General features: G+C 45.8%; 1 protein-coding gene across 2 annotated transcripts in view; it reads right to left on the bottom strand.

The window, feature by feature from the left end:
- Positions 1-15,178, bottom strand: part of ELOVL6 (ELOVL fatty acid elongase 6) — a 75,442-nt gene extending 60,264 nt beyond the window's left edge. For both annotated transcript variants that reach the window (XM_083860990.1, XM_083860991.1), the window contains exon 1: positions 14,904-15,178. In XM_083860990.1, coding sequence (XP_083717116.1) covers positions 14,904-14,992 — 89 coding nt within the window. In that variant the 5' untranslated portion in view covers positions 14,993-15,178. The remainder of the gene's footprint in view (positions 1-14,903) is intronic.
- Between the last annotated feature and the right edge of the window lie 7,712 nt (positions 15,179-22,890).

Below are 22,890 nucleotides of genomic sequence, written 5' to 3'. Positions count from 1 at the left end.
GTTTCAACACAGGGCACCATGGAAGCTGGATTCCTCTTGGTGATGTTGGGAAGCACTGTCTATCTGCACCTAGACTGACACAAAAGTGGTGAGCAGGAAGGAGAAGGCAGAGAGGCAAACAGCATGTTTTGTTTACAGCAATGCTGCTGCAAGGTGATGCTGTGTGGTATGATCTCATAGGAATGCATATATAATGCTCTTTGAACCATGAGGAAGAAGCTGCTAATTAGTTCCCCGGTGATTGGCCATGCAGTGTCCTTGCAGGAGGACTACTGTGAATACACTGGACATCATCTGATTAAAACAAGAGAAGGGAGCATCATGTAACTAATATACATAATGAGAGGAGCTTCAAACTAGACCTAAACAAGCTGGACAAGAAAAACAAATGGTGGCTTATTTAGAAGCCCTTGAGAAGACAAGATAGCTGCAATCATCTGTGCTACTCATACAAAAAGTTTAGGAGCCTGGGATTTAAAGGGAAAGAACTTGAAGACATAATGTCCTTGCATACTAACCCAGACTCTCAAACATTTCAGCATCATCACTTAGGATCACTGGTATTTGAAAAGACATGTCAGAAATGAGCTGTACCTCCAGAAGTATACAAACATTGCATATCTAGAACAGGCATTCTTTGAAGTGGCAAGAGACATGGACGCTTAATGGCTCCTGGTGAGAGAGAAAAGTGGGAAAGCATGCCTGGCTGTGAGGATGCAGGGCTGCTGCAGCACAGCTGATGAAGAGCAGACAGATGAAGCCCTTCCAGGAGCAACCTACAACCAGGGTGGGTGGTAAGCAGGGCCTCTGATCACTCATACTTCTCCTATAAAAGCAGGAGAGCGGGGACCCAGAAGCTCTGGCAAGGTTCTTAGCCATACCTGTGTACAGCTCCCACCTAGAAAGTGCTTTCAGACATACGCTGCATGTGTTAGTCTTCTGCAAGTGAAAACATGAAGATGCCTACAGGCCATTCACTGAAGAGTTGGACCCGATGACTCTTTCAGTTCAGAATGTTCTGTGATTCTGAATTTTAATTCATTGTCCAAAACAGTTTGGAGAAGCAGGGCTTGAAGAGACAACAAAACCAAATGCAGGTGGTGGTGTGAAATGCCAGGCAGTGATGCTGGGGATGGCCCTGCAGAAGGGAGAGCAGTGTCCCTGCCCTCCTTCCCATGCCAGGGGTCTTCAGACCCCTGTATTTTGTTGCTGTTATTCACCTGCAGGTGGATGATATTAACGTTTGTATCCAAATGTAAATACCTCCCACTGACACAGGAGCCAAACACAAACACGCTGATTATACAGTGTCTGGGGCACAGCCCTAGTAACAGAGATAAAAATCAACATATCCAGGGAACAAGAAAGAAAAGGCAGTGCAAGAGTGAGTCAGCAAATGTAAGCAATATGTTAGTCAGGCAAGTGTTTCTGAATGCACCATGAGGCTGCTCACGCTGCAGACAAAGTCACAGCCCCAAAAACCTGGAAGACCATCCTGGGGAGAGAGCCCCCACCCTTTTGCAGGGGGACCCCTAAATTTTCATAGGGAAAGGCTTTAATGTAGATTTTTTCTATTGCCCCCACCCTCCCACTGTCCTTAAGCCTGAGAAAGGAAAAAATCTGTGCCATGTTTAGAAAGAGAGAGACATGAGCATGGAAATCTGGTAAAGCAGAGGAGGCTGGCTGTGCTGCTGTGTCAGGTGTCACGATAAAGGCTGCAGGTTTCCAAGCTTAGCCTGGTCACTTTGCAAGCCACAAAATGCTTCACTGAGCCTGTTTAGCCTGTGGTTTGGCTCTGTCTCCTGCCAGTCTGCTTTTCCTGCAAAAGAAATGGCTGAGTGCCTCAGAGGACTGCTGTGACATGGCCCATGAGCACTGAACCTGTGCAACAGCCATGGGGAGCAAGGCTGCACCTCTCCTCTCTGGGGCCACACACAGCACGCAACCCACTGCACTGAGTCACCGAGTCGAAGGGACACTGCTGCAGAAAGCAGAGGGGGTGGGGGGGAAGCAAGGCAGAAAGCCAGGAAGTTTTACAGAAATCACTGGATTTCACGTCACCAGCAAACTTACTTGCAGTTCTTCTGATCTAAATCCTGTTGTTCCGCCACTTTGAAAATGCAGGCTCTAATTAACTCACATGCTTATATACTCTGGCGCCTGAAGGATACTTGCTTTTGTAAATGATATTTATAAAGCAAGAGCTATTTAATACCTGCTTAACATATATCCATAACCTTCAGAATGTCTCCTATGAGTCAACACAGCCTGACTTGAAATGACATCTTTCCCCTTTTTGTTCTGTAAGGCTTTCTGCAGTGTACAGCCACTATCCCAAAGCACAGCAGAAGGCAGCCTAAGCCATTGCTCATATTAACTCATTCGATGCTGGGTAGTTTTATTCTGGAAGAGGAGCACTTGCACAGAGAGGATTGCATCTAAGCCCATCTCTGGAAAACAGGACCTTTTTAGTTTAGTCTTCATGCTTCCTAGTGATCTCTCATATGTAGCCATTTACTCCACAGCTAGATCCTGCATTTAAAACTCTTCCTCAGTATTTCTGCAGGAAGCCTGGCTGGCTTAGTCCAACTTCAGCAGCACTCAGATTTCTGTCTGCACCAAAACTACAGGTAATAGTAGAGCCATCTCATTACTCATCCACAAAAATTTACATGCTCTTCCGATTCCCATCACAGATATGTCTCCAACTGATTTGGATGAATCCCAGGCCCCAATTTTAATAATTAAGGTCCTTGACAGTCTCTAGTTCTCCAGACGGGTGCCTTACCCACTCTTTGAATGAAGCAGGTCGAGCAGGATAGTCTAGGGACCACACCACATGACATTACCACAGCAGACCGTGGGATCCAGTTAGAGAGGGAAGTTTGTCCAATTCATAACTTACAGAGTGTTTACCCCCACTCCTGCAGCCATAACAAAACAGCTCAGACTGCAACATTTTGGGCATACGAGCACCTGAGTATAGATGCTATCGTGGGTACTGTTTAGGACACATCACCTCCATGCTGTGCTTTCTCCAGGACTGCTTTCAGGACAGCTACACAGGCAGCCTCCAGGCAAGGCAGCTGGAGCAGTGTGATAGTTTACTGCCTCTGCTGGTCCCTTCCACTCTGCCACAGGAGACCAGTCTCAGGAGGAGTCATGAAAGGCAGCTCAGTTTACCCAGCTGTGGCAGTGCTTCCACGTGTACAGCATGGGGCCAAAGTTCAGCCCTGGGAAGCTACTCCAGTGCCAGGAAACCCCAGGCAACCCACCCTGATATCATCCCCTTGTGCAACCTGGCTGACAGGGAGGCCGTCCCTGTTGCCTCATAGACTGGCTGACATTCAGGAGGGAGTATTTGATCCAGCAGCCAGGAAAAACGCATGATGGTACCAAGTTTATGTCTGTACATGCAATGGGGGGACTCCAAAGTTTTGGGAACCAAAGTCTTGTTTTCTTTTAATGCCACACGGGACTTGGGAGCTAGGAAGAGATACCTCAGCTGAAAGTCAGTGGAAATGGTCATTTTTGTCTGGGAAGATTTCCAGCTGCAATGGCTTTGGTCAGCTCTCAGAGCAGCCCTTGTGGCTGTGCGGATCCACTACTTTCAAGGTATCCTTCCTGTTCTTAGAAATGCTACATTATAGAGCTTTCTGCCATTAAAGCAATAACTCACCAAGAATGTGACTGTGAGATTCTGTCTTGATCTTAGCAAAGGGAAAAAGGATTCTTAAAATACCATAACTCTTCATGGTAATACAGTGAACACAGGTGTCCCTCTTTCAAGATGTACAGCTATTTCACAACACAAGAACTGCCTGAAACTCCATCAAGTCAAGACCCATTCTTGAAAATATAAACAAGGTAAGTGGGTTAAAGATGTCTGAAGTCAAATTCATATTCCCTGTAAACAGATATAACACTATCTAGTTTAATGGAAAGGAGTCTTAACTCTCTACCAGCAATAAATGTAACTAAGGTCAGCAGAACACAGCCTATGAAGACAAAACGCTGGACCACAATCATAAAAGCATAGGCAAGATACTTGTGGTCTGTCAAAAATATCCCTCAATCCTGTATGTGAGCAATGAAGACTGCTCACAGTACTTGCAACAGTCCATTGAGATACAGCAAAGGACCACCCTCAGTATCTTATACAGTACTTATCATGCCTACCCTGGAGTGACTAGCATTCATCAGGGAAGATGCTCCATGGCACCCCAACAGCTGAAGTCCCAAGGACTGCTAAACCAAGAACATTTGGAAAGAGGTCAAAATATGTATTCCCAACTTTATTGCCGATACATGACAGATGCTTTTTTGTTACCCTTGCTCAATTTTCTTCTCCAGGGCATGCCACTATAGAAAGCAGAGGAAGGAGCTCTGCTTGTTCACTCCACAATAAAAAGCTGTGGTAGCTCTTCCAGTTATGATTCCTCTCTAAGCTCTGGACTGTCTGCATTACCAGCCTGGTGCATTTTTTTCTAAATGTAGGCACCACTTCTTTTCTCTTCATTTTCTCCTAATATCTTTTCCAATTATTCCATTTACAGTAATGACCATTTCAAAATATGTGAATTGTCATAATTGTTTTACATACCAGATGCTGCATTACATTCAGCCAACACACATAAATTTAGGAACTAAATATTCTACACTGAAGCCGACCACAGTTTTACTGTGGATTTTATTTAGTATTTTTCCATTCAGTGACTGGGAAGTGGCTTTTTAAAGAGAGGGCCCTTTTATACCAGTATATGATGGGGCTGTGAAAAGGTACAAGCAAGGACCTTCTTCGATTATTACTGCTGTATTCCAGAAACCCAGCACCAAGTGATTTTATCAGAAGATGGCACTACCATCAGAAGATGGGACTGCTTTTATCTACTACTTTTATCAGAAGATGGGACTACCCTGATGCATTGCTTCTTCTGTTCACCCAGAGACAGCTCAAGGCCAGGTCTTTGATGCCCAGCTCCACCAGCCCAACACCAAAATATGTATACCAGCTGTTTCCCACCATGCAGGATATTCTACAAAAACATCCAGGGCTTCCCCAGCCAACTGTGCTCCTGATTTGACCGCTCCTAAAGGGGGAAAAGATATACACAAAATGAAAGAGGAATGGTAAAAGGGTGATAGAAAGTAAAAACCAAGCAAGCATCTGAAAAAAGAAGAAAATACATTATGGGGGAGAAGAAGGATCAGGAGAAATAACTGTAGTCTAGTTTACTCCCTGAGTTTGTTCCTCTACATTTGGTAAGAGAGGGAGCAGTTTTACAATAAAACTTCTCTCAGCTGCCCACTTCCTGATGACTCAGACACCTTACATAGCAGGCATCTGTGGTCAGACAAATGCCATCACCAGAGCCTGCAAGGTGCTCCTAGGACCTGACTGAGTGAACAGTAATATAAGCTGTCTGTGATCACCAAATAACAGACTCTCAGACGTTAAACAAATCATCCTGAGCAAACATCCTGAGCAGGACAAAAAGACATATGTGGAAGGATCTGGGAAGTGCATCCACTGTAACTACCATCTTTATGCAGGGACACCATTACACAAGGACCACCTCTCACAAACATCAGGGGACTGGTTTTCAGAATCTTTCTTTCAGCAAAACACTTTCCTTTATTTCCTAACAAGTGTGAGCATCCTGGGTAAAACAGCCTTGACACAGCCAGGCTCCAAGTGTTCCCATAGGAATAACTGGTGTTGATCTTATCTTTCAAACAAAATTTTGAAAATTTTCCATGATCTAAGCACTGATATAGAAGAGGAGCTCTTGGAAAAAACTGGAAAGCTTATCTGAATTTCTCAAAAATTAAAAATGCATTTTAGTCATGGTATTATAAGTTAGTGAACAAGAACACTAAGGATTCCTTTCAGTGCTATAGCATTACTTTTCTTCATGGTCTTCGGCTGTTTGGAGCCATTCCCTCTCCAATGGAATAGAAGCAAAGCTCCCCACTGGGTCACAAAGATGATGGCAATGTAGCTGCACAGATCTGGCTCTCATAGACCAAGCAATAATTTACCTAAAGTTTTAAAAAGTAGTGAGTTTTGTCTGCCTGGGGTACTAGTCTTAAACTAGTACCCCAAGTCAGGGGTAAGACAAGAGTTTTTTCATTGCATCCATGGGCAGTGCCTTGCCCAGATGGAACCATGCCTAGCATGAGACTCCCAAGCAAGATTTAAAAATAATGTATTTAACTCCAAAGTATTTACAGAGTTCTAAAATAACAAATAATGGCGTAACAAAATAATCTGATCATCTGTGTACACTGCCATTGCAACAGGCAGTGTCACTTCCAGACAGTTGTTGTGTGACCAAAAATAGTATTTTCTTTATCAGGTATGTGATCAAAAAAGGGTATTTAAGCACACAGGAGCAGTCAGGTCGGATCAAAGGTTGAATTAGGCAGCATCTTGTTTCAGACAGTTTCAACAGCAATATTTTATGAAAAAACTATAATGGGGAAATGCCCTCACAAAATAATGTAAAGGCAACCTTATGCATCCTGAAATACTTCTACCTGCTAAACAACTTGTTCCATCATGAGTTTGAAATGAATGCTGCACACTCTCATCAGCAGTTCCACTTAGCATATCCTCACAGCTTCTGTTTTTACCTAGGAAAGGCAGTGAGATCACCCACAGGTTTGGCTGGGTTTGGGCTGGATGCCCATGTCCATGGAAGATGCCACGCACACATGGAACAGGATGGATCCTCATCCACAGCCAGGACCGGGGCTGAGGTGCCACAGAGTCCAGGGCAGCCAGCAGCCCCAGGGCTACTGTGCCAGCAGAGGAAAAGTCTTTCTGGAAGTCGAGGTAGACAAGAGCATTTAGACATCCATGTGGTGGACAAAAGAGCTTGGAGTTTTCTGCTTGGCTGTCAAGCCAAAGCAAGCGAGGAGACGATAAGGAATTGAAATGTAAGGTGTATATATAATTTCCTGCTAATAACTAACTTTCTTTTGCTTGTGACCCACAAAAAGATGGAAAAGGAGTTGGACAGCCAGCTCCTTCCAGGGAGAACAAAAAGGAAGAAAAGCCATGGCTTTCAGCTACCTGGAGATGATGTATGTTGGCAACAACAAAATTTCCATTAATATTTACAGAGGACCTGCACTCAGAAGAATCACATCAGGGGACCTAGAGGGTAAATGCCCAATTAAAGCTAAAAGGAAAATTACATAAGTAAAAAGACAGACTTTGTAAACATTTGTTAATAAACCCACTATCTGAATGGCACAGTGCAGCAACCTTGGCATCCCACTTTTGTTTATACTTAGGGGATTTTACTGCTATCTTAAGTAGCTCTTAAAGGCTCTAAATAAATGAAAAAAAGAGTAAAGAGTAAAGAAAAAAGAAACCCAGGAAATTTTATTAGTCAAAAGATAAGACTCCTCTTTTTTCAAAAATTAACTTGGCCCATTGTTTCTTCCCCTTAAAAAATTAATTTGTACTCCCTTGGATTGCTCTTTCCAGGGGTATTTATACTACTGATGGCTCAAGACACATAGAGCAGACATTTGGCCATAATAACACTCTTGACTGACCTTTAAGTTTTATGTCCAGGGGTAACTGAGGCCATCAGATATCAAAATCAACACATTCAATCTGACGAGCACACAACCTGGATGATGCCCAATTCATTTTTGCTCAGTTTGCAGACTTCACATACTGAAACTAATTACCAACAAACTTTAAAAACTCTATTTAAAAGTTATCGTCAGATGTTGAATAGTTTGAAGTTTTATTGGACTATTTGAAGGACAGTTCCTTTCATAAATTTGCAATTAAAAATAGTCTGGACTTTTGCAGTTTAATCCCATGATACTAACACTGAACTGTCTTGTCTCTAATATTACAGCAGCTCTTCTCAGTCTTCAGTTACCACAATCAAGGAGACAAATTTTGCCCCACATCCTTGGCAAGAATAAAGTGTTCTCCACTGCTAGTACAAGTGTAAAGCTGCATAGTAATAGTGCAAGACCATTATGTTTTCTGTACTGTATTACTGTAGTTATATATGTCTTACCACCTCAGGATCACCTTTGTGACATGGCCGAAAAACAACTCTGAATATCCCCAGAAAGGAATTGTTCCCCATTTTGCAGAAGAGGAACTGAGGCACAAAGAGAAATTTTCAGAGATGACACAGGTCCTTGATTTCAACTAAAGTGAAGGGACTCAGTCACCTGACTGATGCCAAACTTCTAAAAAGTGGTTATGGCTGCCTTCAGTTTGAAGTCAGGCTCCCTACATCCTCAAAAATCTCATTCCCCTGCACGCCATGCACTGCATAAACCATTGCCTGTGCTCTGCAAGGTCCCAACTTCCCTGACACGAGGTAAACCACTCCCCTGCATCTCCCCCTCTTCTTGCCCACTCTGAATACCAGCTCTTCTCACAGGAGGTCAAGGACTGCTCAGCAGATGCAAGCTCTGCCCATTATTTCATGCCACACCTGCTCTGTGGGACCTGGGCCCCTTCTCTAGGCAAACTGAGGTCATGTTGCTTTTGGAGTCCTTCCGCCTTGCTCCTAGTATGTAAATAAAATTCACAGCAAAAATAGTTTGTGTCCTCACAAAAGTCAACAAGACTTGCAATTGACAGTTTGCAACAGAGCACAGAGTACAGGGCACACCGTGAAGGGCAGTATCAGGTACCATTGCTACTTTGGCTCGGAAAGCAATCATAATATTTGCAAATCTTGCACACAAACTGATAGAGGTTTATCATTCTCTTAGTCTGGGTGCAGCCACAGCCCCGCTGTTCTCCTGTTCTGTCAGCAACATGTGCAGCATCAACCTGGGTGTTCATGCAGAGCTCCCCACAGGGCTGCACCAGCCTTCCCCAGCCAACCCAGGAAGATGTGATGCCTCTGGAGATGTGATGCTGTGATGCACACGGGAACAGCATGGCTTGTAGCAGCAGCAGTCTGGGACACTTTGATCAGTGATGGGGCAGCACAGTAGAAGACAAAACCCAACCACTCCAACCCAGGGCAAGATTCAAGTGGGCTGACAAAACCGTTGGCAAGAAAAAATTTACTGTGTAGCACTACACAGGTAATGTGGTTACACAGACATCTCACATGTTGATATAGCCTAAGCTAGTGAAAAATTGATTTTATATTTCAGAAAATGCTAATTTACAGTTAAAAATAATGTTTTAACCACTGCTCTTTTTCATTAAAAGAAAAAGCACCTAACTTCTTAACGATGCTTTCCAAAGAGTGTTTTGGAATGTTCACCTTCCTGAATGTCATATTAATTTCTTGCCATATAAATTATGGCAAGTTCCTAAATTACTCCTTGCTCCACTCCTGAAGTACATGGTGTTTCACAAAGTAGAAGAGGAGTTTTCACTCTCAAGAGGTTTAAAATTATGGAAGGAACATGATGACAAATGTGTTCATATTCTAGGGACAGAGTAAACAAAAGGCCAATGCCTATGTTTCAGTGGTAGGTTGAATCAAGAAGACACTGATGTATTTATCTTCAGGATGACATTTTGATGTCCACCATATTTTTTGAATATTTTTTTCCTAAGCCCACACAGACAGAAAACACCTGAACTCTAAAAGGACATCTGCTGTTATTCCTCACAGACTCCATCCTTCTATTTTCAAAGAGCCAAAGCCCTGTGATACTCCAAAACTTTGGCTCTGAAAGGCCTGCAGGATGAAAGAAAGGCAAAGAAGTGACATCTTCTAATCTCTGCCATGCACTGGTGGCCCTGTCAGCTTTATGGCCAGTTCGCACAAGAGAGCAGGAAAAATCCCCTCTGGAGAATGACATGCGGAGGAGGGAGGCTAAATTTTTGGCCCAACTGCATTCTTCTCAAGTAAAACAGTCTCTCTGTTGAAAAAAAACAATGCACATCTTTTTCCCTTGGAGTCCTTGCTGCAGCACAGAGGAAAGTACAGGATGACTGCAGCGTCCCTCTGTACATCCTTCACTTGGCATCTAGCAAGAGCTCGGGGTGGGGGGGAAGTAATTTACATCAGTTTTTGGCTGCTACGCACATATGCCTGGAGAGATACGCTCACAGCCTCTCACTCTTGATTTCTGCATGAGGTAAGAGCAGCTTAAGTGGATGAGGAGAGCTTGTTCTGCATTTAGGAAACAAACCTGTCTAGGATGATGGTGCTTATGTGAATTATTAAAAGGCAAGTGCACTTACAAATCCAAATTAGCTGACCCTCTGCCCTTCCACATTTATCTCTAGTTTTGACTTGAAGGAAAATCACACCAAAGGATAAATTTTTCTAGGCACTGGCTCCATTTTCTGCCTCCGCCACATGAAAGTTTTGGTAACAAAGGTTAAAAATAAACCTAAAAATAACTTCCTGCACAGATGTTTTCTTCCAAATACATAAACATTTATCTTCATCTAAGGTCCACTAAGTTGATTTCAGAATCAAGTTTGAGTTGTCAAATCCCCTTAAAACCAAAAAATTCCCAGCAGTCCTTATGCAGTCCTTCTCTCTTTACTGAATCATTACTTCAGTTAATGACAACAAAACCAGACAGTTTCTGCAGCAGAGCCCAACAGCATCGTTAGGGAATAACCAGTTTCACTTTCATCCTGCTTGTCCTCCTCCCAGTACTACCTGTGAGCTGCCAAGGGTTAAAGCTCGGCTTTTCGGGAAGCGAAACAGGAGGGGAATGACAGAGAGAGGACTGAAGAGATGCTACCCAGGGCAGCAGCTGGCAGGAGGACATGAGGCTGGGGCAGGGATGTCCAGAGCGCTGCAGCAGCCGGCGGAGCAGCAGAGGAAAAGTTTCTGTGATTTTAGGCAAGCCCGGGTGTGACGTCAGCTCTCCCAGATAATCTCAGCGCAGTCAGCACAGGCCTCCTGCCTCCCCATTGGTGAGCCCCTCGTCAGCAGACATCTGAAGATAATTATTATTGGCCAGACAATTATAACAGGAACGACTGTCACTTCGTGCTGATGCCTGAACCTGGTGCTCTGCAGCACGATGGAGAAGGACTCCAGCAGTCACCACTCCATCCAGGCTTTTCTGTCATTTTGCCTTTCCTGAGCACCAGCCAGTTTTTGCTGCCTCACTGGCTGCAGCTGGGAATCGGGATCTCAGTGCTACAACACTTTTTGCTGCATGTCTGACAGAACCGTGAATTTCCTCCAAAAATACTAATATACTTACCCATAAGAAATAAAGGACTAGAGCTGCATTAATTCTCATGCAGCAGTTCAAAGAAAAAAATCCTCTGCAGACTATTTACTTCATACTACTTCCCTCTTTGAAGAAGTTTGGGAGGAGGTGCTGAGAGAGTTTGATTAGAGAAATCATCTTAAGCAATTATTTTAATAAACATTTGACTAAATCCTGAAGGTACTGAAATCACATCTCTCACGGTTTGAGCACAACATGACAGTATCTTAAAGTGATACTGTATTTTATATTCAAAGGTACTTGATGGCACTATACTTAAACACGCATCAACAACAGCTTCCCAACAAAATAAAGTGTAAGGAGTTTCACAACAGCAAATAGACCTACTGTTCTTTCTTTAGCCTCCTAAAATCCTGCCATTCTTAGTTTAGGGAAGGCAACTAATTGGCAGCTCTTACCATCAGAGACCAGGAGGCTGTAGATCCATCTTTGCAGCCTCCAACCTCCCTCTACCACTCCTGCCTCCCTGCATGAGAACCAGGCAGTCTGGGGGCTATACCATAAAGGTGTGCATAGATATAAAGGCAGGCATTCAGGGAGGCATGAAACCCACCAGCTCGTAAGTATCAGGCAACAGACTATTCATTTCTCCTCAGAAACAGCACTGCTAATCCAGGCCCAAGCTTTAAAGAGGTCTCAGTGCCATGCATGTTGCAACATTAGGTCTTCCACCTAGTGAAGCAGGAACATCTGGAATGAAGCAAGGAGGACCTCATTCACTGCCAGTAGACCAATAAGGCTTCAGACAGGATTTTCAGGGGTAAATGGCAGTAAGGAAACAAGCCCTAGGTTGGGGAAGACTGTGTGCCAGCTGCTGGTGAGGACAGAGGACATGCACTTGCCCCAGGGAGTGATGGAGTGTGAAGCAGGCTCAAGGGACCAAGGCAAAGAGGGGCAAGCCTTGGCTCAACAGAACCAGACCTTGCACCAAGATCCTTCCTGACCAACCATACCAGTACCTAGGGGTGTATGCTACTACCCCTAGGCTTTGTGTTCAAGCTTTTCCAGCTTTAGCCTTACACAGTTTTAATTAAAAGGGCTTGATGGTGCTTTAACCAGCTCAGAACTCAAGAGGATATGTAAAAGGATTCACATCCATCCTCAAACTAGGCTACATCTTCAACCTAGTCAGACATCTCAAAATCCAAAAGTCAGAGTCAACTCCTGAGAGCCACTTCATACCCCCTAACACCCTACAGCCCTCCTTTTTTTTTTTTTTCCTGTGTGTAGGTTGTAAGGTAACAAGACATAGTTCTGAGATGAGGTAAAAAAGCAAATGCCACACCTATAGAATTTGTTTACCTTCATGTTAGACATTGTAATAGTATTGCACCCTAATTTAAATAACAATTACAGTAAAAAATCCTGCCAGTCTTTCCTTAAGCAAGTCCCCCTAGTCTATCTCCCTGGTCAAAGAGCAAAGGAATGTGTTTATCCCTACATACTACTACTTGACCACCTCACCTTGGATGGCTCTTATGTTAAGGATGTGTACATTAAGGCTACACCTATTAAGTGCAGGAGCCGTGTACTGCCATTGATGTCTGCATACACAAACCTATTGAGTCATCCTGATAGGAAGTAAAAAAAGCTGCTTTATTTTACCAGTTCAGCTCCCTGCAAAACTCAAACGCTTGAACAGGACCTGTTTTGTTAAGCAAGAGCATTTCTCCAAGATAAAAATGCACAACTTAATCTGAAACTCGGAAGAGTCTTCAGCAGCATTTTCAGGAAAAGCCTGCCACAACAGAGACCTCAGAGGCCACAGCTCTATTTCATTTCCAAATGAAACAGACACAGGAAGATCATTCTCCTTCACTTTCACGAGAATCAAAAGATATTAATTCATCAGTTCCCTTAGAGAAGGTGAAACTAGACTGAAAAGCATGTGGACATGCACAATCGTGTCTCTTTAGCTGTACAGCAGCAGGGTAACGCTGATGGTCTCCTCCTCTGAATCTGGAAAGTGGGAGCCCAGTGTTACAGAATCCCAGCTGGAGACCTCTGTAGCACATGAAACTGCCAGGGAGATTTTAATAACACTGCTTAGTATTTATGGAGTACCTGACATCTTCAAGGCACTTGGCAAACATTACCTAAGTCATTAAAGCACCTCATAGGGGCATTTCAGCATTATTATTCCCTTTGGTCTTTCTTTGCTGGGGAAACTGAGGCCTAGGAGAAGTTATGTAATGTTCCCAAGGTCACATCATGAAGCACAGGAGAGTCAAGGAGAAGATGCAGGAGCGCTAGTTGCTAGTTCTTTAAAATAAACTGTATCTCTCCTGGGTTATTTGACTACTATATACACTCATGTATCACCCCCTCCATCCTCTTTCACCAGCATGTCCTATTCTGATGCCAATTTTCTTCTGGAACATGGACAGAATGGGAAGCATCCAATACTCCCAGCCCAAGAATATCTACGTGGTCTCCCTTCTCCTGAAATGAGTGACACCAGGCACCCTTCAAGAGGTGATGAACTCACCTGCAGAACAGAGGGAGACATACATGCACTCGAATGGTCATCTGGGGAATTTTAAGGGCAGTATAATTAAAATGACCAAGTCACTAAAGGATTCTAGTAAATCCTCAGCTGAGATTTACCTAGGATTCTGCCCTTCAAATGGAGACACCAAAGCCTGGGCCCAAAGGCAGTCCTATCCTACCACTGTCACAGGAGGGTGGCATGGGGAAGGTTCTCAGTCAGGAGCTCCAAAGGGCAGAGAGCCCTGCCACGGGAGAGCACGCAGGCACTGTGGAAGCTGGGGCTGGCTGGGGACAGAGACCACAGGAGCAGCAGGAAGGGCAAGGCTGGGCATAGGAGAGGGTGGTCAGGGACACTGCATCAGCAGGGCACAGGTGAGCGGGGGCAGACTGTAAACACAAGGCCCGTGCAGGTGGACAAAGCCAGGAAAAGGAGTGGGGCAAGGTGGCCAGGTGTCATCGAGAGAGGATCTCAGCCCCGAGGACAGCTCAGGGGGCAAGGGCAGCTGGGGCGTTCTCTCCATCACCGTCTCCCCGCTGCCGGCCAAGGCCCAGGGATGCCCGGGAGCAGTGCCTGGCAAAGAGCAGCCTCCCGGCACAGCCACTCCCGTTGGGCCAGGCTGTGAGCGCGGTGTGTCCCTTGGCGGGGCGGGCCGGCCCCGGCTCGCCGCTCCCCGGGCAGTCCCGACGGCTCGCCCCGGCTCCCCGGCCGCACGCACACGCCGGGAAAGTTAATGATCGCACGGCTGTAAATGAAGTTTAATGCGAGCTGGGGGAGGGGAGGGGGAAGGAAAGGGGCTTGGCGGGGAGCGCGGGCAAAGGCGCAACTTGTTTGAACGAGGCGGGGAGCGGCGGGGTCGGGCAGGGATGGAGGCAGGGGAGGCCGAGGGCAGAGCCGGGGCACGTGTGCGGCTCAGCACACCGGGCAGGGCCGGGGGAGGCGGGAGAAGGGCGGCGGCGGGACCCGGGCCCCGCAGAGGGATGCCCCGGCCTTGTGTAACCCGGCGGGGCGGGGGCGCGCAGGTAGCGCCGGAGGCAGCGCCCGTGTGCCCGCGCACGGCGGCGCAGAGCAGAACCGGGCCGAGCCCAGCCGAGCCGAGCCGAGCCGAGCCGAGCCGGGCCCAGCCGAACCCTCCCCGCGCACCCGGATGGGCTCAGCGCCTCCCCGATCCGGGCGGGCGGCGGGGCCCGGCACTCACCAGTTTTCCTGCATCCACTGGATGGCCGCATGCTCGTTGAACTGCTTCTCGAATTCGTATTCCTGCAAAGTCAACACTGACATGTTCATTGGCCCGGTGGCCGCGGAGCCGCTCCCCGCGCCGAGATGCTGCCGCCGCCGCCTCGGGAGCCGGGCCCCTGCCGCCCGCCGCCGGAGAGCCCCCGCCTCTGGCCTGGCCCGCCCCGCCTCAGCGGTACCCCGGGTTTAGCATAGCTCCGCTCCCCTCCGCGCCTCTCTCCTCCCGGGCCCGCCGGTCTCCTCCTCTTCTGCGGCCGCCGCGCAGCGCCCGGGGGCGGCGCGCTCTTAGTGCCCGCCCGCCGCCACTGCCGCCAATGCCGCCACCCGGGACACCCGCCCCCCGCCGCCCCCCGCACGGCCCCTGCGCCCCTCGGGGAGCGTGTCGGGCTGAGCTCCTGGCAGGCAGGAATACTCCTCCCGCCCCCCAAAACCCAACAACCCTCCCCCCGCCAGGTGGTCAAAAATAGCTACAAAAATAGGAAGCCCCCACCCCTGTGTTGAATCCGTGCCGCAGCGCCCCGCGTGCCCTCGCCGGCTCGCCGGGAGCTAAAGAAGCACTAGCTCAGATTTAGCCAGAAGGGCAGACGCATACACTCCCCCAGAAGAAGCCTGCACACCCGCCGACGCGTCCTTTTCTGCATTTAGATCCCAGCGCACCTATGCACCTCTGTGCCCCGGGAGCAGGCTCTCTGCCCCCTGCCCGGCCGGGTCCAGCCTGCTGCGGGGACAGGGCTGCAGCTGAGGGGACAGGGCTGCAGCTGAGGGGACAGGGCTGCAGCTGCAGGGACAGGGGCTGCAGCTGTGGGGACAGGGGTTGCAGCTGCGGGGACAGGGCTGCAGCTGAGGGGACAGGGCTGCAGCTGCAGGGACAGGGGCTGCAGCTGCGGGGACAGGGGTTGCAGCTGCGGGGACAGGGCTGCAGCTGAGGGGACAGGGCTGCAGCTGCGGGGACAGGGCTGCAGCTGAGGGGACAGGGCTGCAGCTGCAGGGACAGGGGCTGCAGCTGCGGGGACAGGGGCTGCAGCTGTGAGGACAGGGGTTGCAGCTGTGTGTCCCCATGCGGGGGGCACTGTCCTGCAGCCAGGCTGCCCCCAGCTCCCTGCTGTGCCCAGACGCCCTTTTGGATGTTATAGTACGCATGGGGCTGGTGGAGCAGGGAGCAGAGACTCTAAGTGTAACTAACCATCACCTGCTGAGCTGCTCTTGCAGTTGAGTCACACTGTGTTTATGTAGCCTTAATTTTCCTTCCCGTCTCATCTGCCACTTGCTGATGTTTCCAGCTGAGCTCTTCCGACTCCAGCAGCATCCTAGATGTGTGCTGCAGTACCAACCTGGAGCTAAAAGAGTGGTCCCAGCCCCCACTGAACTTGAAGTCTTAAGGCAGGAGCAAAACAGTGCCAAGGAAGGCAGTCTAAGCGAGCAGGTCCAGCAAGGTCAGCACACTCTTGGCTCTCCTGGACCTCAGTTCTCATTGACATGGAAGTCTTTAGTATCATTAAACCCAAGCACTGAGAAAGTGAGAAAAGAGAGCTCTCAAGCATGGAGACATCAACAGCTAACCAGTCTGATGATCCTGCTTGCATTTGGACTACCGTGCTCTCCAGAGTCATGTTTTTCAGCACATCAGCCCCAAGGCCCAAAGACCTGCTCCCTTACAGTGGCAGCTGCCCAAAGTTGGTGTCGGAGCTGGTGGAGTGCACAGGATGAAGCTGAAGGTTATGAAATTTCACAATGAGGGCTCTTTTAGGGTTAGGATGGCCATGGGGCTTCAGATGAGGTTGACTATTGCCCCTGCAGGGTTTCTGTCTACCTGGGAGCTCAGCTGCCACCTAGACTCTCAAAGCACCCGTGTGGCATTCAGCCTTCATTGCAGAGTACAAGACATCAGGTAGAGGTTAAGTCACAGCAACACTTGGAAATTTACTCCAACAGTTTCAGGAAATACATTAACTAACAGCCTGGAAATACTAAACCCTACTGGGATTTGTGTGAGTCTCAAAAACTCACTGGGGACTTTTCCAAGTTTTCTATAGCTCTCAGGACTTCTGCATAGGTTAAAGAGTCTGCAGTGAATCTTACTTCCTTTCCTGTCCGGCTCTACCTGAAAATTTCCCCTTGCAGGTTGCTATCTACAAGTTAATCCTGAAGCTTGGGGTCACTTGCAAAATCTGCATGAGCAATGGAAGAGCATATAAAACCTACATGGCCTTGAGGAGCTTGTAAGGCCTGCTTCTAGTTGATTACACTGATCGCAGTCAAGAACAGTAAACAAAAACATATAGTCTGTTTTAAAGGAAAATAACTTTTATGTAGCCATTTTTTCAGTAATTTAATTAGTTCTTACATAAAAGCACGAACTTGAAGTGAAAGTAGGAAGTGTCTCTCAGGAGAAAGGATGTGGGGAGAAGGATGTGGTCTTGAGAGAATGGGAGTACAACGTTAGTCCCTCTGTTCTTGTTCATGAGCATACCTCTATATTGTTGTGGTTTTTTATGGGGTGTTCATCTCATTCAGTAAGTGGATAGCTATTGAGCATTACTTTTTATTTCCTTTATTTAGCATGTCTCCTAAGGCTGTGTAGAAGGTGTAGGAGGTAAATTATACATTTTCCACCAGATATATGTTTATGCAGTTTCTGTTTACCCAAGACCCTTTGGTTGAATAATGCAAGCAGCTTCATTCAGGATTTACAGATAACTTTCTAATCAGTTTGAGCACCTTACCATTTTCATTTCTGCTACTAAGCAAATACTTTTCTCTCCGTGTCATAGAGTTAACTTATTGCAAAAACCATTAGGCTTCTATTGCTGTAAGTAGTAATTTTGAATAGTTTGTCTTGCTGATGTATAGCTAGGTCTCATCTAAACTCTTTGCAGCTGCTGGGAAATGAGATGCTATGCTGCTGACAAGTCAACATAAGATATAGTAAGTGGCAATGACAGTTGACATTGTGATTTAAATGTAACATCGATTACTAAAACACGCAAAGACTTAAAGGAGGCCTGTGTGCTCAAGAGCTTATTTACAGCTGTATCAATTAATGCATCAAAGGGTTTAATCTCTCTGTCTGTGATTTTGCCATAGTTGAAACAAAAGCAACATGCAATAATGGAAGCCATGGAAAGCCGTGGATTATTCAGTATATGTCATAATTTAGAAACAACTTGGTGATGCTCTTGGATAAGGTAATGGGAGTTAGTATCAAGAATGAAGATTCTTGAAGATGAAAGAGAAAGATTTCATCAAATGCCAGGCAATGAACAAAAAATGGCCGAAGGGTGTTTGTGGCCAGCCCAAGTCTACCTGGCAACTCAGGCCTGCAAATTGTTTGTGCCACTGCATTGGTCCTGGTCTCAACCATTGGGCAGCTGGGAAGCTGCCTGAGTTGATTCCATGCTAAGTATAAGCAAACCCTGTTAACCAACTGTGGTACAAGGAAGTGTTAGCGCATAATAAATTAATAGTAAACACTAATCTGAATTACAATGTTACAAGGAAATTGAAAGCAGAGCTATTGTGTCATCTTTAAAGTCTGAAAAATCGCCTATGTCTCTATGTACTCCCTTTTGTCCTACTACAGTACCCAGGGACTTCAGCTTGATCACATGCTTGGAAGCTACCTGTGTGTTCTGAAACCACCTATATTTGAGCTCTTCTCAAGTATTTTTAGTGCAGCTTATGCCAGTTGCCACAGAAAAGATGATGGGCAGGAGCAAGCTGCAGAGTGCATGCTGGGCCCCAGCAGCAGCTCCAGGGTGCAGCCCTTGTGGGTAGCTGGGATGGAAATCTGCCCCTCCTCATTGTCAGGGCTCGATAAAAGCTTAACTGTTGTAAGTGGGGTAATTTTATGTTTTGTCTTCGCATGGTTCACCTCCTCAGCCCCTCTCAGTATTTCCTTCACAGCCATGAGAACCAGAAGCATTCTTTGGTTTGAGCTGAAGCTCTAGGCCATGGTTGGTGGCAAGAAGTGGAAAATATCTATGGGTTTGGATCACATGACATCTTGTATATAAAGCACAATCCAACAGCAAGATCTCCCTCCTTACAGGCATTTCCATGTAAATCACCAAATTTGTATTCGCTATCTTTGCACACACTAGTAGCAGTTCTCAGCATATCCCAGATGGTATTCATTCATAGGCAAAAAACACGAGTCTTTTTCTGCATTATCTGCCAGTACATCTGCAGACCTGTGGAGTGCTTCATCTGTACAAGCTGGGAAAAGCACAACACCAACAGCATCCTTCCTTCTCTACAACCTTGGGTAGGATGATAGCAGTAAATGGGAGAGAAAATAAATTGACTTTCCTTGTTCAGAGCTCAGCAAAAAGAATCTGTTTTGTAAGGGGAGGAGGAAAGATGCAGAAGCAAAAGGTGAAAAAGTTCAAATATGGGCACATAATTTTGGAGCTAGATGCCTGTGCTGAACTACATTTTTGCATGCTGAGATCATGATAAAGTTCTATGGCAGAGATTGGAATAGGAACTGACTTATGGTATTTGATGTTAATCCATATAGTTTCTTGACATTCCTATGTATTACTTTTGAATTGAATTAAGTTAAAAATGGAAAATATGGTTGAAGTAATGGGGTCTGTGCAATCACATTCTAAAGAATATTTTAATTTTACATTACAGTACAAAAGAGACAGAAACAGAAAACATGTCTTCAGATGCCTAGTGTTGTTATTGCCAGTGTCTGGATAGGTATGCATGTATTTTGGATGAAAAGTGGAAAGATGTAAACAAAGCAACAAGTGTGTACTTCAGCGTTTACTTTAGATAAAGTATTTTTATAGTTTGGGTTTCTTGAAAGCCTGTTTCTGCATATTTAATGATGTTGGAAAGTGAGCTGACAGGTGGTTTGATAAAGTGGCCACAGAGCAAAATACTGGGCACCCTGAAAATCTTGTGGCTGGGTTTTTTTCTTCATGATTTCACCCTCCAGCAGTGAGATTGCCTGCCAGCTGTGGTTAGGAAAGTATCATCAAACAGGCCTGGACTTTTCACCTGCTTCTGCTCTGTGCAGGTTCAACTGCTTCCAGAGCCAACACAACTGATACTGCTATCACTCCTGAACAAATCAGTTCCCTCTCTTCCACAAAAAAACCCTGATAATGCAACAGTGGCATTGCCAAATGGCTTACAGGCTCTATCCCAGCTGTTTCAGCTTGCAGTACAAACAGATTGCAATTCTGCTGCAGAGTTTTGTGCTGTATCTTGCAGTGGCTCTGGAAAGAACTGCTGGTCTCAGCAGGGACTAGATGTGGTGGCACACTTGCTGTCTGAGATAGTGGAGTCAGCAATGGATTTGGAAATGGTGCCCACTTGCTGCCTACTTGAAGATGAAAATTATCACTTGGGCTCCTTCAAAGCAGGAAGAGGATTAATTCCTGTTAATTATTACTTAACTGTTAAGGTTATGATTACTTACTACTGTTATTAGATCAAATGTGAATGTGCTACACAAGTGCCACGTAGAGATTATTAAAATGGATAGGACAGGACTAAGTCATAGGTATGCAGCATAATCTTCCTGCTGCAGCATAATCTTTCTGAGATCATACAGGTATGCACAAAGGCTCCCTGATTACAAAGAGGAAAAAGAAGGTCTTGCTCTTCCATGTAATAATGAGACATTTAACCATACAAATATTTGATTGTATTCACTTTTAGGGAGTTACCAAAAAAGTAACGGTGCCTCAAATAATGCTTAGGCTGATTCTTCAAGACTGAAAATGGGAAATGATTGCTGAACTTTTCTCTTGTTCTTTCACTTCATCAATCAGACTAAACCCTGCAGTCAATGAGGAAGGGAGTGCAAAAGATGAAAAAATCTTTATAGTCACCTCCTTTAAAACCTTTAGTTCTCAATAGCGAAGTCACTTGCTCTGTGCCATCTGGAATCTGTGCAAAAATAGTATAGAAAAGAACTATACTTTGCATTTTAGAGATGCATGCACTTTAAAGTACAAGAAAGAAATGCTTTATAGAAACAGTTGCACAGTTGCACAGATAAGCTGTTTTTAAAGGGCTGCTTTTAATTTTTAAACACATCTTTGAACATCTTCTGCACATGTATTTTTTGGCTTCATAAGTGCTTTTTGTTGGCATAAAAAAGTGGTCTGTGATAGCATTAGAAGAAATGCTTTCTTATACATGAAGAAAGAAGAACAAATTATGATAATAAAACTACAAGGATTTTTGTAGGAAGTCGGTGAGGTAAAGGGTAAGCTTTTGTACCCACCTGTACAAAAGTTAAATCTGCTGTCACTATTTCAGAGGTTTGGGGAAGTCTGTGGGCAGGTTCTGGCCCTGTTACTCAAACCTTGGAGTATCCTATATCCCAGCAGTTTCGTCAGTGTAGCTGGAGCTATGTTACATCATGGCCAAGGACCCTTAACATAAGTTGCTTCAGCCTCGACTCATTTTCAGAGAGATGGGTGTCTGGTAATGCTGTGTGAGATATCCTCCAGTTTTCTTCTTGGCCTCCAGCAGCTGTTCCCCTAAATCTCATGTCCTCTGTACCAGCCTCAGAAATGTGCTGGATGCCCTAGCCTACTTACCCATGAATGCAGTCACCTGCAGTTGGGCACATACCCATGCCTGTGTGCCTCAAGCTGTTTGCATTCCAACAGCAGAGCCACAGGAATGACAGTTGTTTGGAAGATGAATGCTATTTGGGGAGTGTTCCAAAATAACAAGTCATCTTGCTCTTTGCACTCCAACCGATTGCCACACTGGCAGGATGAGAGTGCCTGGGTGGAAGGGCTGAGCCAACCTGCTTGCCACAGAAGGGGAGTTTCTGCTTCTTGCTCTCCCGTTGGTCCTGCATTCCCCCTGCCACTGCAACCCTGGCACTCCCTTGGCCCCTACATCAGCTGAGGCATCTCACTACAGTGGGTGGGTAATTTATCTAAAAAAGAAAGGTAAATAGCTTATGCAATGAATTGTGTTGGCTCCTTGAAAGGTCAGGTCTGGCCCATACAAAGGGTGAGGAGTGTGCTTGGTGGTGCAGCTGGGATTGAGATGCTCCCTTGCACTCTTTCAAAGGGGTCAAGTGAGCCAAAAAGTTGTAGTGGTCAACTCTTGAAACATCTCCAGGGACTGTGGGATGGGCAGGGAAGAAAGAGTACCTGCTAATTATGGCAAAGGTGCTAGAGTGTGAAGGGTCAGTTCTCTTTGGGTTTTATGTATTACTGAGCAGACAAGCTGTTCCTCAGTTGCAGCTATCTGCTTGTTTTTATCTTTTATTTACTGCTTCAGTGGTCATCTATCTACCAATCTGTAAACTTGGAAATGTGTATTGCTACAGCCAGGTGCTGTCCAAGGATGAGCCTGCAGCATTGCAAGTTTACAGCAGAAACAACTTCTCACTCAGAGAAGGAGAGTGTTTGAAATAGATTAGGCCTGGGACAACTGTTCTGATCAGAAAGGAGCAGGTTCAGGTTTGCTCAGCTTAGTTAACTTGTGTTCAGTGTGGGAGAAGGCTCTGTTAAAAGTTTGGCTCTCAATTGGAAATGAGGGAGTTCTGGTACAGAGTTACAAAGGTCATTCATAAGTTCACACATGGACATAAAGTAGGACATTATTATATCAGTTTAAGTAATATTGAATATGAGAAAAGGGTGATAAAATCTGGGATGATAAAACTATGGGGTTTTTCTTCAGCATTTTTAAAAGTATACATATTGGGAAAGATCCTTCCAGGGATAAGATTTCCCTTCCCATAGGAAGATACAGAAATATACCACTGTCTTTAATATGAAGATCCCTTTTCCCATCATTTCTCTCTCTTTTGTCCAGGGCAGTCCAAAGAAGAGAGATGAATTTTCCAGCATGCTTGGATGAAGGTTTGAATATGCATAGGTCAGATATGAGCACTGATCAGCCCAAAGACCTGACCAGAGGAAGATTCTTTGCATTTCCATATGGAGCTCTTCACTAGC

This window comes from Zosterops lateralis (assembly GCF_965231275.1).
Source record: "Zosterops lateralis genome assembly, chromosome: 5".
NCBI lineage: Eukaryota > Metazoa > Chordata > Aves > Passeriformes > Zosteropidae > Zosterops > Zosterops lateralis.
Note: the sequence above shows the minus strand (reverse complement) of the source record. Positions and strands in the feature narration are given on the sequence as shown.